This window comes from Apodemus sylvaticus, chromosome 1 (genome assembly GCF_947179515.1).
Source record: "Apodemus sylvaticus chromosome 1, mApoSyl1.1, whole genome shotgun sequence".
Lineage (NCBI taxonomy): Eukaryota > Metazoa > Chordata > Mammalia > Rodentia > Muridae > Apodemus > Apodemus sylvaticus.
The window spans coordinates 91869212-91882650 of NC_067472.1; the positions used below are offsets into that span (position 1 = coordinate 91869212).

At 47.4% G+C, this 13439-nt stretch overlaps 1 protein-coding gene across 1 annotated transcript in view; it reads left to right on the forward strand.

Moving 5' to 3' along the window:
- Positions 1 to 11413: 11413 nt before the first annotated feature.
- Rras2 (RAS related 2) overlaps positions 11414 to 13439 on the forward strand; it is a 72351-nt gene continuing 70325 nt past the window's right edge. The window contains exon 1 of the mRNA XM_052200950.1: positions 11414 to 11803. Coding sequence (XP_052056910.1) covers positions 11696 to 11803 — 108 coding nt within the window. The 5' untranslated portion in view covers positions 11414 to 11695. The remainder of the gene's footprint in view (positions 11804 to 13439) is intronic.

Consider the following 13439-nt stretch of genomic DNA (forward strand, 5'->3'; position numbering starts at 1 on the left):
CCCCACCCCGTTCTGATGCATGCTGAGAGAGATCACAGGTGTCTACCATCATGCCCAGCTCTACATCTGGCCCCATAACTGTAAGTTACTCTATATTCTGTTTGTAGCTTTCTCTATCTGTCCATTCAGACTACTATAGCAAGAGACCTTACATTTGATAACAGAAATTGACTTCTGGAGGTTGGGGAATCCAAGCTTAGGACTGCCCAGAAGGGCTATGCTTCATGAGCTGTGACCCTGCGTCCTCCCAGATGGACAGGAAGGACCCGACAGGCTCCCTAGGCTCTGCGGAGGGGCACTAACCCCATCCTGGAGCCCCGCACCCTTCTGTTCTACTCAGGATGCGGATGCGGGACCCCTATTTACCTCATCCTCTCTTAAAAGAAGGGCTCTAGCAAGGGCTCTAAGGGGTTAACATTTCTCTAGGAACTCTCCCTTGCCAGAGGATGAACAGTCTCCCAGGAAGAGATGGATCTCACAGCTCTGATCATTTCTCTCACAGCTAAATCGCCCCCTGGCCCTTTGTTTTATCATTTCTATAAATTTTAACACTGCTACAGGCAAGGTGAGGGAAGCTGAGAATTTCTCTCCTTTCAGTTCTGGACAAATCTAGATGCGATCTCATTTCCTTTTGCAAATTCTTGTCCCCGTTTTCTTTTCTTTTCTTTTCTTTTCTTTTCTTTTTTAGGTGTTGAATGGCACACCTCAGATTCCAGTAACAGACACAGTTCACGGGGCATCAGATTTCAACAATGACAACAACAAAAAAATCTGGGGCGGATAGGTGCATTCAGATCAAGACACCTGCCCTCCATTTTTGTTTTGTTTTTTCTTTGTAAGTAGATATCTGTCTGTGTCTCTCTATATGTATATGATGTATGTGTATGTGTATATGTATATTAAGACAGGCTCTTGCTATGTAGCTCGGACTATACTTGAACTTCTGAGATCAAGTTGTTCCCTACCAGCTTCCCAGGTAATGGGGACCCCAGGCATACACACCAGTAAGTAAAAACCTTTCCTTCCTTTCTCCTTCCCTCCCTCTCTGTCTGTCTTTCTTTCCTCTCTCTTTCTCTTTCCTCCCTCCCTCTCTTCCTTCTTTCCTTCCTTCCTTCCTTCCTTCCTTCCTTCCTTCCTTCCTTCCTTCCTTCCTTCCTTCCTTCCTTCCTTCCTTGTGTACTGGTGATTTGCTGCATGTAGTCTACCTTGTGAGGTCAGGAGGCTATTGAATCTCTAGAACTGGAGTTACAAATGTTTGTTGTTCAGTCTCAAACCCAGGACAAAAGGCTGAGGTGTCTACTTAACATATGTAAGGATGCGGGACCCCCCCCCCCCATATCATCACCCCCCCCCCTCCTAGCATCTCTCAGTCCCTTCCAGGCTGACACAGTCCAATTCCTCCCCTGAACTTTTAGGCCCGAGGGCTGGCCGGGCCTTCCCCCAGCTGACCTTTCCTATATAACCGGCCAGTTTGGCTGCCATAGTCCTTTACCTTCTGTTCTCCTGGTCTCCTGACTCTTCTTCTCCCCTCTCTTCACACGGTCCAGCTGTTCACTCTGGATCCTTCCAGATGTTTCTGAACTTTCATTTCAACCTTTAGAGCAGTCAGAGCCTCCTTTAAAAAAAAAAAAGAATATATTCTTCATAGCTGGCCGGTGGTGGTGCACGCCTGTAATCTCAGCACTCTGGGAGGCAGAGGCAGGCAGGTTTCTGAATTCAAGGCCAGCCTGGTATACAGAGTGAGTTCCAGGGCAGCCAGGGCTACATAGAGAAACCTTGTCTCAGAAAAACCAAATCCAAAAAAAATAAAAGAAACAAAAACAAAACAAAACAAAAGACTATATTCTTCATTTTCATTTTAAATGTTATATGCTTTCCTGGTTTTCGCCCTCCCGAAAAACCCCAACCCATCCTCCCACCCCTTGCCTCCAAGAATATGCCCCTCCACCCAATCTACTCCACCTACCCCCTCGATCTCCCCATGCTGGGGCATCTATCTAATGAACCTTCATAGGACCAAGGACCCCTCCTCCCACTGACACCCTACAAGGCTTTCCTCTGCCACTCTTTTGGCTGGAACCATGTGAACCCCTTGGTTGATGGCTTAGTCCCTGGGAACACTGGGGCATCTGGTTGGCCGACATCGTCGTCGTCGTTCTTCCTATGGGGCTGTAGACCCCTTTAGCTCCTCCAGTCTGCCCTCCAACTCCTCCATTGGGGACCCCTCGCTCAGTCCAATGGTTGGTTGCATAGCCTCCTTTTTATTTCTTTTTTTTCATTTGGTCGTAAGCCACCTTGTGTGCTGAGAGCTGAACCCAGGTCCACTAGGTGATCGATCAACCAGGGCTCCGTCTGCTGAGCCATCTTTGGAGCCCATAGAATCTGTCTTTAATGGACATGGAGCATTAGGCATGATGGTTATAATCTCACTGTTCCACTCCTCTCCTCTCTGCCACCTCCTCTTTCTTTTTGAAAAAGAGGCTCATTCTGCTCAGACTGACCTGAAATTCATAACTTAGCTTTGACCAAGCTTATTATTAGACATCTAGTTTTCAACTTTTAAAAATAATTTTGCAGGTCTGGAAAGATGGCTCAGAGGTTAAGAGCACTTAGCCGCTCTTCCAGAGGATCTGGGTTCAATTCCCAGAACCCATATGGCAGCTCACAACCTTCTGTAACTCCAGTTCCAGGGGATCTGACACCCTAATATATATTTATATGCAGGCAAAACACCAATGTACATAAAATAAAAATACATAATTAAAAAAAAAAACCAACAAACTTGCCAGTGTGGTGATATTGACTGGTTGGCATTTTCTAGGCATGAGGGCAATGGTAGATGCTCTTTCTTAATCCTCCTGACAGTCAAGTCCTGGAGTCTGATGCCACATGGGCCCTGGTCAGCCTAACTGACCTGGTGGCTTCTGAGGTAGTGTGCTGGAGAGATGTGCTTCAAACTGAAAGACAGAAACCTGGAGTCCAGAGTGTGGTGTTCCCCGGGCCATGCTGGGCTTTGCTTTACTGGATCTTAGTTTCCCTCTAACAGACAAGCTCTAGAGAAAGTGATCCTCTCTGATTTTCCTGCTTGGAGGTTCTGTGATTTCAGACCATCTTCTACTAAGCCAGGGGTTTCTCCATCTGGCCATGCCCTTCCCCAGAGGCTCGCGTTTGTGTGTGTGTGTGTGTGTGTGTGTGTGTGTGTGAGTGTGTGTGTGAGTGTGTGTGTGAGTGTGTGTGTGTGTGTGTGTGTGTGTGTGTGTGTGTTGTGAGCACACGCCTGACCGTGTGGTTCAGTTTCTATTCTTAGCAGGGTGATCTTTAAACAAGGAATAGATTTGTGCTTCTGTCTCATCTCCTGTGCATGCAGCTCCTGCTGGGCTGTTTCAGGCTCAGCCATTCATTCACATAAAAAGCAATAGCCCATTAAGGAAATGAGGAGACACCCTCCTTCTCCTTCCACTGGGATAGGGACCGGCAACCCTCTGGTTAGGGAAGCACAGCCTGCCTCTCTGTAGTCACCAAGCCTGGGCTCTGTCTGATTCAGTGGTGGATGAGATCAGAGAAATCTTGGTTTCTGTGCTTCCCCGCCAGGTCCACCTTTAGATCCATTCTCTGGGATGGGTCAGGGCTGCTCTTTGGTCAGTAGTGGGTTTTCATGGTACTGAGTAATCAGCATTCCAAAGGAGTAGGGGTCATTGTTTGTCCTAAAATAAAAATTGGGCACTGATGAGTCTCTGCTGCTCCAAGAGTTCTCACCTGTAACAGTTTCCCGGAATAACTTTGGATATTTAAATAAACAAACTCAGATTCTGGGCTCCGAGCCTTTGACCTTCTCACTTATAAGGGCTAGAGGTGGAACCTAGGGTTTTTTTTTTTTTTTTTTTTTTGGTTTTTTCAAGACAGGGTTTCTCTGTATAGCCCTGGCTGTCCGGGAACTCACTCTGTAGACCAGGCTGGCCTTGAACTCAGAAATCCGCCTGCCTCTGCCTCTACCTCCCAAGTGCTGGCATTAAGGGCTTGTGCCACCACCGCCTGGCAGGAGCCTAGTTTTGAATAAAAAAAACTCTCGAATGGGCTGAGTATAGTGGCACATGCCTTTAATCCCAGCACTCTGCCCGATTTGTAAAGTGAGTTCTAGTCTAGCCAACACAACATAGTGAGACCCTAACATGAAACAACTACAGCAACAACAAGCCCACTAAAATGGAGACTGGAGAGATGGCTCAACCACTAAGAGCAAAAACTACTCGTGTAGAGGACTGGACTTGGTTCCTAGCACCCAAGTCAGGTGGCTCACAACTGCTTAGACCTCCAGCACCAGGGAGTCTGAGGCCCTCTTCTGGCCTCTTTGGATACCTGCACTCATGTGTACACCCACAGTGGCCTACTTCCTCCAACAGGCCCTTTCTCCAGAACTTTCTATTACCACCTAATAAAGCCATGATCCCATCAGGGAGTTCACCCATTTGGTTGTAAGCTTCATGGTTCTACCAGCTGGAGATCCAGTCTTCAGCAACACACCAGTCTTGATTTGTTTGTTTGTTTGTTTCTTTCTTTCTTTCTTGGCAGCTGAGGGGCAAGGCACTTTATAATAAATCATAAGAAATTTATTTATTTATTTATTTATTTATTTAATAATTTACTTGTGCCAGGCAGTAGTAGCACACACCTGTATATTCTCCCCAACCCCCATACCTTCCAGAGAGAGAGATTCTGTGCTTAGAGAGGAAATTTCTTTCCCAGCATCTCCCAGTTGTTGGCAGAGGTTTGGACGTAGGACTCCTGATTCCACTCTAAGCACTGCCCCAAGTCTGGTGTTTTCTAGAGCCCAGAGAACCCCAGAGCACACAGACGGTGTATCTCCAGTCTTCAGTAGGCTGCCTTCGGCGGCATTTAGATGTGAACTGGGCTGAATGGCTGATGAGTCCCTTGATTGATATCAACAGGCAGATGTGGGGTCCCATTTGCCAGTAGGGTATTCCTTGGCCCACGTTTTTGGGCATAATCTTGATATTGTTTTCGTTTAGTTCCTTCTCTCTTTCTCTGCTTCTTTGCTACCAACAGATCTCCTCAGGCCCAGAGCAATGGAGCCCACGAACCATGGACTGAAACCTTTGAGAACCATGAGCCAAAATCAACATTGCCTCCTTTATTTTTGCTAGGTATTTTTTGTCACAGTGACATTAAATTGACTAACATTCACAGTGTGTAGCTTTCAGTAAAAATGCAAAGTTGTGCAATCAATATCCCTATCTAATTTAAGAACATTTTTATAACACCCCCCAACCCCTTATCACTTGCTGCTGTCTGGCCATAGCCACAGCCAACTTTTTGTCTCTAATTTTGCCTATCCTGGATTTTTTTTATAAAAATGAAATCTAACAGTATGTGGTTGTCTGCGTTCTTTCCCTCAGCATGATTTTAAGGTTTGATCACTGTAAGCTAGATCAGGACTTCATTCCCTTTTATTTTCAAATAATATTCTGCTATATGAAAACACATTTGTTCATCCACTTATTAACTGAAGGATAAGTGAGTTGTTTCCATTATTTTGGTTTTTATAAATGATGCTGTTGGAGGAAATACGTCACTGAGGGTGGGTTTTGAGGTTTCAGGAGTTCAAACCAGACCCAGTGGCTTACTCTTCCTGCTGTCTGACAGTTCAGATGTAGAACTCTCAGCTACGTGTCCAGCACTCTGCCATGCCTCCCACCCTGATGATAATGGACTAAACCTCTAAACTGTGAACCAGCCACAGTTAAATGTTTTCCTTTATAGGAGTTGCCTTGGTCATGGTGTCTCTCCACAGCAATAGAAACCTGAACTAAGACAATGTGTGAATGCTTTGCCTGCATGTAAATATGTGCATCACAGGCATGCAGTACCTGTGGAAACCAAAAGAGAGTGCCAAATCCCTTGGTACTGGAGTTACAGATGGTTGTGAGCTGCCTTGTGAGCTGGGAACTGAACCTCGGTCCTCTGCAAGAGCAGCTCAAGTCCTAATCTGCTCATCCATCTCTCTAGACCCCTTGTTTTCATTTTTGTTTTGACATAGGGTCTTGTAGCCAAAGTTGGGCTGGAACTTGCAATGTGTGTAGATCAGGCTGTCCTCAAACTCACAGAGATCTGCCTGCCTCTGCCTCCCCAGTGCTGGAAAACTATGCTACCACACCCAGCTTATTGTTTTGTTTTGCTTTTTTTTTTTTTTTTTTTTTTGAGATGTTTTCTCATATAACCCAGGCTGGGCTCAAATTCACTATGCAGTCAAAAATGATCTTAAACTGCTTCTGCCTCCAGAGTGCTGAGATTACCGGTGTGTACCACCATCCCTTGTCATCCTGTAATTTGATATTACAATTGACTCTGTCCTTTTTGGTTTGACTTTGTCCCATAATTTTCCTTTAATTAATTTTTGTGGCCAAGTTGAGTAGGGTAGTAATCTTGGCATTCAAGAAGCTGAGACAGGAGGATTACTGTGAGTTTGAGGCCACTTTGGGCCACTGAATGAGACAATGTTAAAAAAAACAAAAAACAAAAAGAAAGCAACAATGTAAAAACTTATCGCCAGGCGGTGGTGGCACATGCCTGTAATCCCAGCACTCTGGGAGGCAGAGGCAGGCGGATTTCTGAGTTCGAGGCCAGCCTGGTCTACAGAGTGAGTTCCAGGACAGCCAGGGCTATACAGAGAAACCCTGTCTCGAAAAAAAAAAAACAAATCCAAAAAACCAAAAACAAACAAACAAACAAACAAACAAAAAACTTACCATAACTACTGGAGGTTGGCAATTTTAAGTAAATTTGGTTTAACTTATGAAGTCAGAAGTAGGGTTAGGCTGTTCTCAGGCTCTGGAGGTGAAATTTGGAGACGATGTGCTTTCTGAGGTTTCATTTACCTCTTGCCTTCTGCAGTAGGAGAATATTAAATGGAAAATTCCACTAAAGGTGGGTGTGGTACATGCCTTGATTCCCAGCAGAGGCAGGCAGAGCCCTGTGAGTTCGAGGTCAGCCTGGTTTACAAAATCAGTTCCAGGATAACCAAGATTGTTACACAGAGAAACCCTCTCAAAACACCAAGGGAAAAAAAAAAGCATTTCATAAGATTTTTCTTTATTGGGGCTGTAGAGATGGAAAGAGCACTGACTGCTCTTCCAAAGGTCCTGAGTTCAAATCCCAGCAACCACATGGTGGCTCACAAACACCCGTAACGAGATCTGACGCCCTCTTCTGGTGAGTCCAAAGACAGTTACGGTGTGCTTACATATAATAATAAATAAATCTTTACAAAAAAGATTTTTCTTTATTAATTTAATTGACCATGTGTAATACGTGTGAGTGTAGGCACATGTGTGCTACAGGTTTGGGAGTTGGTTCTCTCATTTTATGGTGATTTCTGGGGATTGAACTCAGGCAGTCAGACTTTCATGACAAGCATTTTCAGCCCTCGAACTGTCTCAATTCCTACCTTTGTAGGTTTTGGTTGAATGCTGCTCTGGGTAGCATGATAAGATCTCCTGTTGCTCAGTTCTGCCCTATCCAGGAAGTGAATGGCCCGCTGACCATCGTGTCCATACTGTGTACCATCTCCGATACCTATCCTAGTCGGCAAAATGAATTTAAGTTATAAGATCAGCTATCCCAGAATAGAACTGTTAGTGTTCCAGAAACTTTTATATATTTTATGACCCCAAGCACAATGTAGCAGAACTTCAAACTTTATCACAATATAGTGTTTGGTCATTGATTATTAGTGATTTCTTATAATTAAACCTAGCCAAAGTTTGTATGTACAGGATCAGAGTCTAGTTGCATTTTCCAGCATCCAGTGAGGTACTTGCATCCAATTCCCCAGAATGATGAGGCACTGTAGCATTTGAAAGGGAAGAGCTAAGGCTGCCTGGGAAGCAGTCTGTAGGAGGCTCTGCGGCACGGCTTTCATATTGGATCTTAGCCACACACAGGACGAGCATGGTGCACACGGGGAGCTGCAGGGCCAGGCACACATGAGAGGCATCCGAGTGACTCTTTCTTAGCACTCCTGTGACTAGAGAAAACACAGGTTTCTCTCTCTCTCTCTCTCTCTCTCTCTCTCTCTCTCTCTCTCTCCCTTTTGTATTGGTAGCAATATCTTCTAAGGTGGCATTTCTAGCCATTACAGCTGTAAAAGAAATCTTTTAAAGATTCTGCTTGATCTCAGTGTGGGCTACACAATCAGACCCCATAAGCAGGGGTGGGGCTTAGAAGTGGGGTGGTGTGGGGAGCTGCAACTAAAGAAATGGCTAGGAGTCTAGAGCTAGTCTTTTGTTTTTGTTTTTTGTTTTTTGTTTTTTTTTTTTTTCCGAGACAATGTTTCTCTGTGTAGCCCTGGCTGTCCTGGAACTCACTTTGTAGACCAGGCTGGCCTCGAACTCAGAAATCTGCCTGCCTCTGCCTCCCAAGTGCTGGGATTAAAGGCATGCACCACCACCGTCCAGCAGATATTCTTTTTCCGTGCAGAGGACCCAGGTTTGATTCCCAGTACCCACATACATGGCAGCTGACAGTTGTTCATAGTTAGTTCCAATTGCAGAGCAATCCAACACCTTCTCTCAGCTTCTGTGGACACCAGGCATACACATGGTGCAGAGAAATACATGCATGCAAACCATTCATACACGTATAATAATCCAAAAAAATTAAAAATAAACAGCTGAGTGGGCTGGGATGTGTCAGTGTCAGAGTACTTGCAGGGTACAAGAGGCCCAGAAGTCTGTCCCAAGCACAGTCTTTCCCTCCCTCCCTCCCTCCCTCAGTCTCCCCCTCTCTCTCTTGCACACACACAGAATGCACAGGCCATAATTTTGTTTTTCTTGTGACTTTCTGGGTCAGAGGTTAAGGCACTGCTGGGCTGGCCCATTCTCTCCTGGAGCTTCACAGCCTGAGGCCAGGAGGAGGAGCTGTGTTCTGAAGTCTGTACTGGGGTGGCTGTTGTCATAGATGTGTCACTAGATGTGTCACGGAGATGACTGTGGGCAATGCTGGGGACGGTCAGTGGGAGCTCAGGGCTAAGGGTGCCCTGTACACTTTACTGCGTGCCCATGTTTTGTGTTTTGATACTACCTTTGTCTATGTGTTTGCCATGTGAGTGCTGGTGCCTGTGAAGGCTGGAGGAGGGCATAGGGCATAGGGCATAGGAGCCCTTGGAACTGGAATCATAGGCAGTGGTGTGGGTGCTGGGAATCAAACTTGGGTCCTCTGCAAGAGCAGCAACTGTTCTTAACCTCTGATCTCTGACCCCTACCTCTTTTTATTTTTCTATTTTATTTGTTTATTTATTATTATTATTATTTTGGTTTGTTGGATTTGTTTTTTTCGAGACAGGGTTTCTCTGTGTAGCCCTGGCTGTTCTGGAACTCACTCTGTAGACCAGGTTGGCCTCGAACTCAGAAATCCTCCTACTTCTGCCTCCCAGAGTGCTGGGATTATAGGCATGCGCAACCACTGCCCAGACTTTTTATTTTTTGAGACAGGGTCCCACTATGTAGAACTGGCTGTTCTAGAACTCAAGACATAGAGCAGGCCAGCCCTAAATTCAGAGACTTGCCCACCCACCTCTGCTTCCTGAATGCTGGATTAAAGGCATGCGCCACCATACTCCACATTTTTCTGTGTTTTTAAATTGAATGTATAAGATGGATACAAAATAATAGGTAAGTTTCACTATGGCATTTCCATACACAGGCACAATGACACTTTGTTCATATTTGCCCCTCCTCTATACTGCCCTCCCAGAACCCTGCTCCTCCTCTCGGGCTGGTTCCCTTCTGGATCCAGGAGCACTTTTGTTTGGTATATATGTATACATGGCCATCTCATGGTAATCAATTTTTCACTTGAATCCCAAGAGAGAGTTAAAAACTGTGGTCTTTCATGCTGTGACAGCCTTGGAAACCGTTCTGCATCTCCTCCGCTGTGTTCTACTGTCTTCATTCAGGGCACTAAGTGTGTTCAGGAACTGGAAGGCATGTTGTAGAACCACCATGCTTAGCCCACACTAGCACCGTTTTAGGCACTGCGTTTCTTTGTGTATATTCGGGTTTGGGTGGAATGTATGCACGCAGGGCAGTGAAGGCATGGAGGGGGAGAACAAGTGTTGGGGGTTGGTTCCCTCCCTCCCTGCGGGTGCTGGGACATCAGGCTTGTGTGTGCTGTGACTCTCTGAGCCGTCCACTGGCTCAGGGCCCTTGTTTGAGAGAAGAGGAAACTGAGGCAGAGCTTACATTCCCATAACTACACCATTAGCAAAGCAGGCAGTAGCTGTACCAGTCTACCCTCTGAGACCACAGCCTCCGTCCTACACCACCTCTACAGAGATATCCCTTATCCCTACCACGTTCAACTAACACACAATGAGTTTCTATTTGTATCTAATAGATTGTAACCGCCGACCCCCCCCCCCCAGCACATTCAGAACCACACAGTAGAATGTGTTCCTCTGTCATCGCTGGCTTCTGCTTGCCCTCCTATCTGGTTTTCTTTTCTCTCTTTCATTCTTCCTTTCTTTTCAGACCAGGTCTCGCTGTGTAGCCCAGGTTTGGAACTCACTATGTAGATCAGGCTGGCCTTGAACTCTTTGAGCTCACAGAGATAGATCTGCCTGCTCCTGCTTCCAGAATACAGGGATTGACTAAAGGCCTGAAAACCTTTTCTGATTGGCCAGCTCTGAGGTAAGTGCACCTTGAACCTCAGTGCTGAGCAGCTGTTGTCCCTACCAACCATTAAGTCTCACAAGGTGCCTATTGTCCTGGCTGCCTCCTCCTCTGGACTCTAAGGGCAAGGGCTTGATCATGTGTGTAGAAGCTGTGCTAGCAAGGAACACTCTCTTGGTAGGAAACATGTCACCAACCTGCAAGTTTCTCACGACCTTCATAAGCAATTACCACACATTTTTTTCCACACATAGTTATAGGAACAGAGATGGAGCGCCTCAGATCTGTCCACATGCACTGTGGCCCCGTGCAAGCTCAATCAGTACCTACTCACTCCCTCACTGCCACTAGACTATTTACGTTTAGGTACTGCTACAGGTCTTATTTTCCTCAATCGCTGCCTTATACCGTGTTGTTGTTGTTTTTTTTTTTTAAACAAATACAGTCACCATCTGCATTCCAAAAACAGGGTACGGAGTTGAGTGAATATGACAACAGTTCTATTTTTCATCCTCGCCATCACAGGCTGTTTATTTTATGGACACGATCCCTGACTTATGCAATTATTGTCACCGCCGTCCATCTTCCCGGTTTCTTTCTCCTCCGGGTGCTCTGAGGGCAGGTCTGCAGGGTCTGCTGCCTAGGGCGCTCCAGAGTCTCCGCCTGGGCGGGCGCGGCCTAGCCCCGCCCCCTCATGCATATGTAGTACCCCAGCCCGGCGGCCCGGCCCCCAGACGGCCATTTGTAGCGGTGCTAGAGGCTGCGTTCGGCTGCGCTGCAGAGCCGCGAAGAAGAGCGCGCTCCCTGGCCGCTGCGTCCTCTGCCCTGGAGCCTTCCCGGCTCTCAAGCATATCGGGCAACTCCCAGCTGGTCCGAGGGATAGCGCTCCGCGGCCCTCCAGGCCACTCGCGGACCCCGCGCGCTCTACCGCCTGTAACCCAGCCGGCCGCACTCGTCCCCGGAGCCGGGCCTAGGGCGCGCGGCGGCCGGGCTGGGCTCGGGGCGTCCCGATGGCCGCGGCCGGCTGGCGCGACGGCTCCGGCCAGGAGAAGTACCGGCTCGTGGTGGTCGGCGGTGGCGGCGTGGGCAAGTCGGCGCTCACCATCCAGTTCATCCAGGTGCCTGGAGACGGCCTGAGGGGTGGCGGCGACGGGGTGGCGCTACCTGTGGCCGCGGCGACCCCGCCCGGGGCGCGCGGGTGCGGGGCTCGGCGCGTGCGGTGCGCGCGGGTGCGGTTTGCGCGGGGCCAAGGCGCGCGGCTGCGAGGGCAGGAACAGTGAGGAGAGGGCGCTGCGCTCCTGCCCTGCGGCCACGGCGCCGCGCTGCTGCCCGCCAGGCGCCCGGCGCGGCGTCCGGGGACTCGGGCTTCTCAGGAATGTGGCCGGGAGGGCGGAGCTGGCCGGGTGGGAAGCGCAGTTCCACCTTATCGCTGCGGTCAGGGCGGGAGCCCGCGGGTTACAGCCGTGCTGCGCTGCCGGGCTTCCTGCCCCGAGGGCCTGAGTGGGAACCCCGCGTTTGCCTCGGTGGCAGCGATGGCCCGGGTTACTTGGCGGCGGCTTTGCGCCGCCGGCTCCCAATACTGTTTTCTCTTTGTGTGTGTTTGAGCTTCTCTTACAAGTAGTCTGGTGGTACGTCCGGGTGGGAGTGTTTGATCGTGTCCTAGGGAAATAATGGCTTCGAGGAAGTTAAAAATGTGCTTTGATAGGGGCGAGACCATTTCCTTGGAATTCCCGGTGCCTGCCGCTTCGCGCTTAGGTGAAGTTTGGGATGAGCCCCGCTAGGAGGGGAGTACGAGTTTTGTGTTGCAGCCCCCACCCCCTCCGGTTGCAGGAGGAAGAAAGTCGGGCTGTGTCAAAGAAAAGGGAGGTGAAATTTGTCTTTGGACTTTATTCTTGTTTAAGACGACCGAGTGATTTTTCTCTCTCTTTTCTTTTTGATTTTTAAAAAGCAAATGCAGATCTCCTTGCTTTTGTCACCCAGAAAGGCGTGGCATATGTTGGGAGAGAGCGCAGGTACCCTGCTAAGTAACAAAGGTATTTTTACTGTATTAAAGAGGACGGGTGATGAAATGTTTTGTTTTGTTTCACCCATTTGTTGAATTGATAGAGTTAAATAGCTTCTTTTATTTATTTATTTATTTATTTATTTTATTAAGTTATTCCATAACTTAAATGATAGTTTTCACATCGAGTGAATGAACAGTAATTGCTCCTTTAATATTTCATGGAATTAAAAAAGTACTGCTCAACTTTTGTATTCAGAGAGGATGTTTATGTCACGTGCATTGACAGTGAGCTCAGTGGTGGTAGTGGCTGCAGAGGTGGGGTGTTGGTTTAAGTTTACCAGACTTCAGTCTGGCTTTTTGGCAGTTGTTATTTGCCTGGGGCCAAAAGAGACTTTTAAGTAGCCTACTGCAAAACAAGTCACAGCTAACTCTCCCCGATGGCTGGTTTTGGGGGATCCAAGAAGACAGAGGACAGTCCTGGGTTCCAGAACTGGTGGATAACATTACTTAGAAGATTTAAATCAGAAGCATTTAAATTTTGGGGGGAAGGACTACCTGAACATGATTGTTTCCATAAGTTAAGATATTTGAGAAATAGCTTTAAAAACTCTTACACTCCAGGCAATTACCGTTTTCTTCTGGACCTTCTAGAATTCATTTGTTGAGTACTTTGTGAGTAGTCTGGTATCTAGAGGCTCTAAAATGAAGTCAAGTAAAGACATGCATGGCAGTGATGTATACTGATAAGG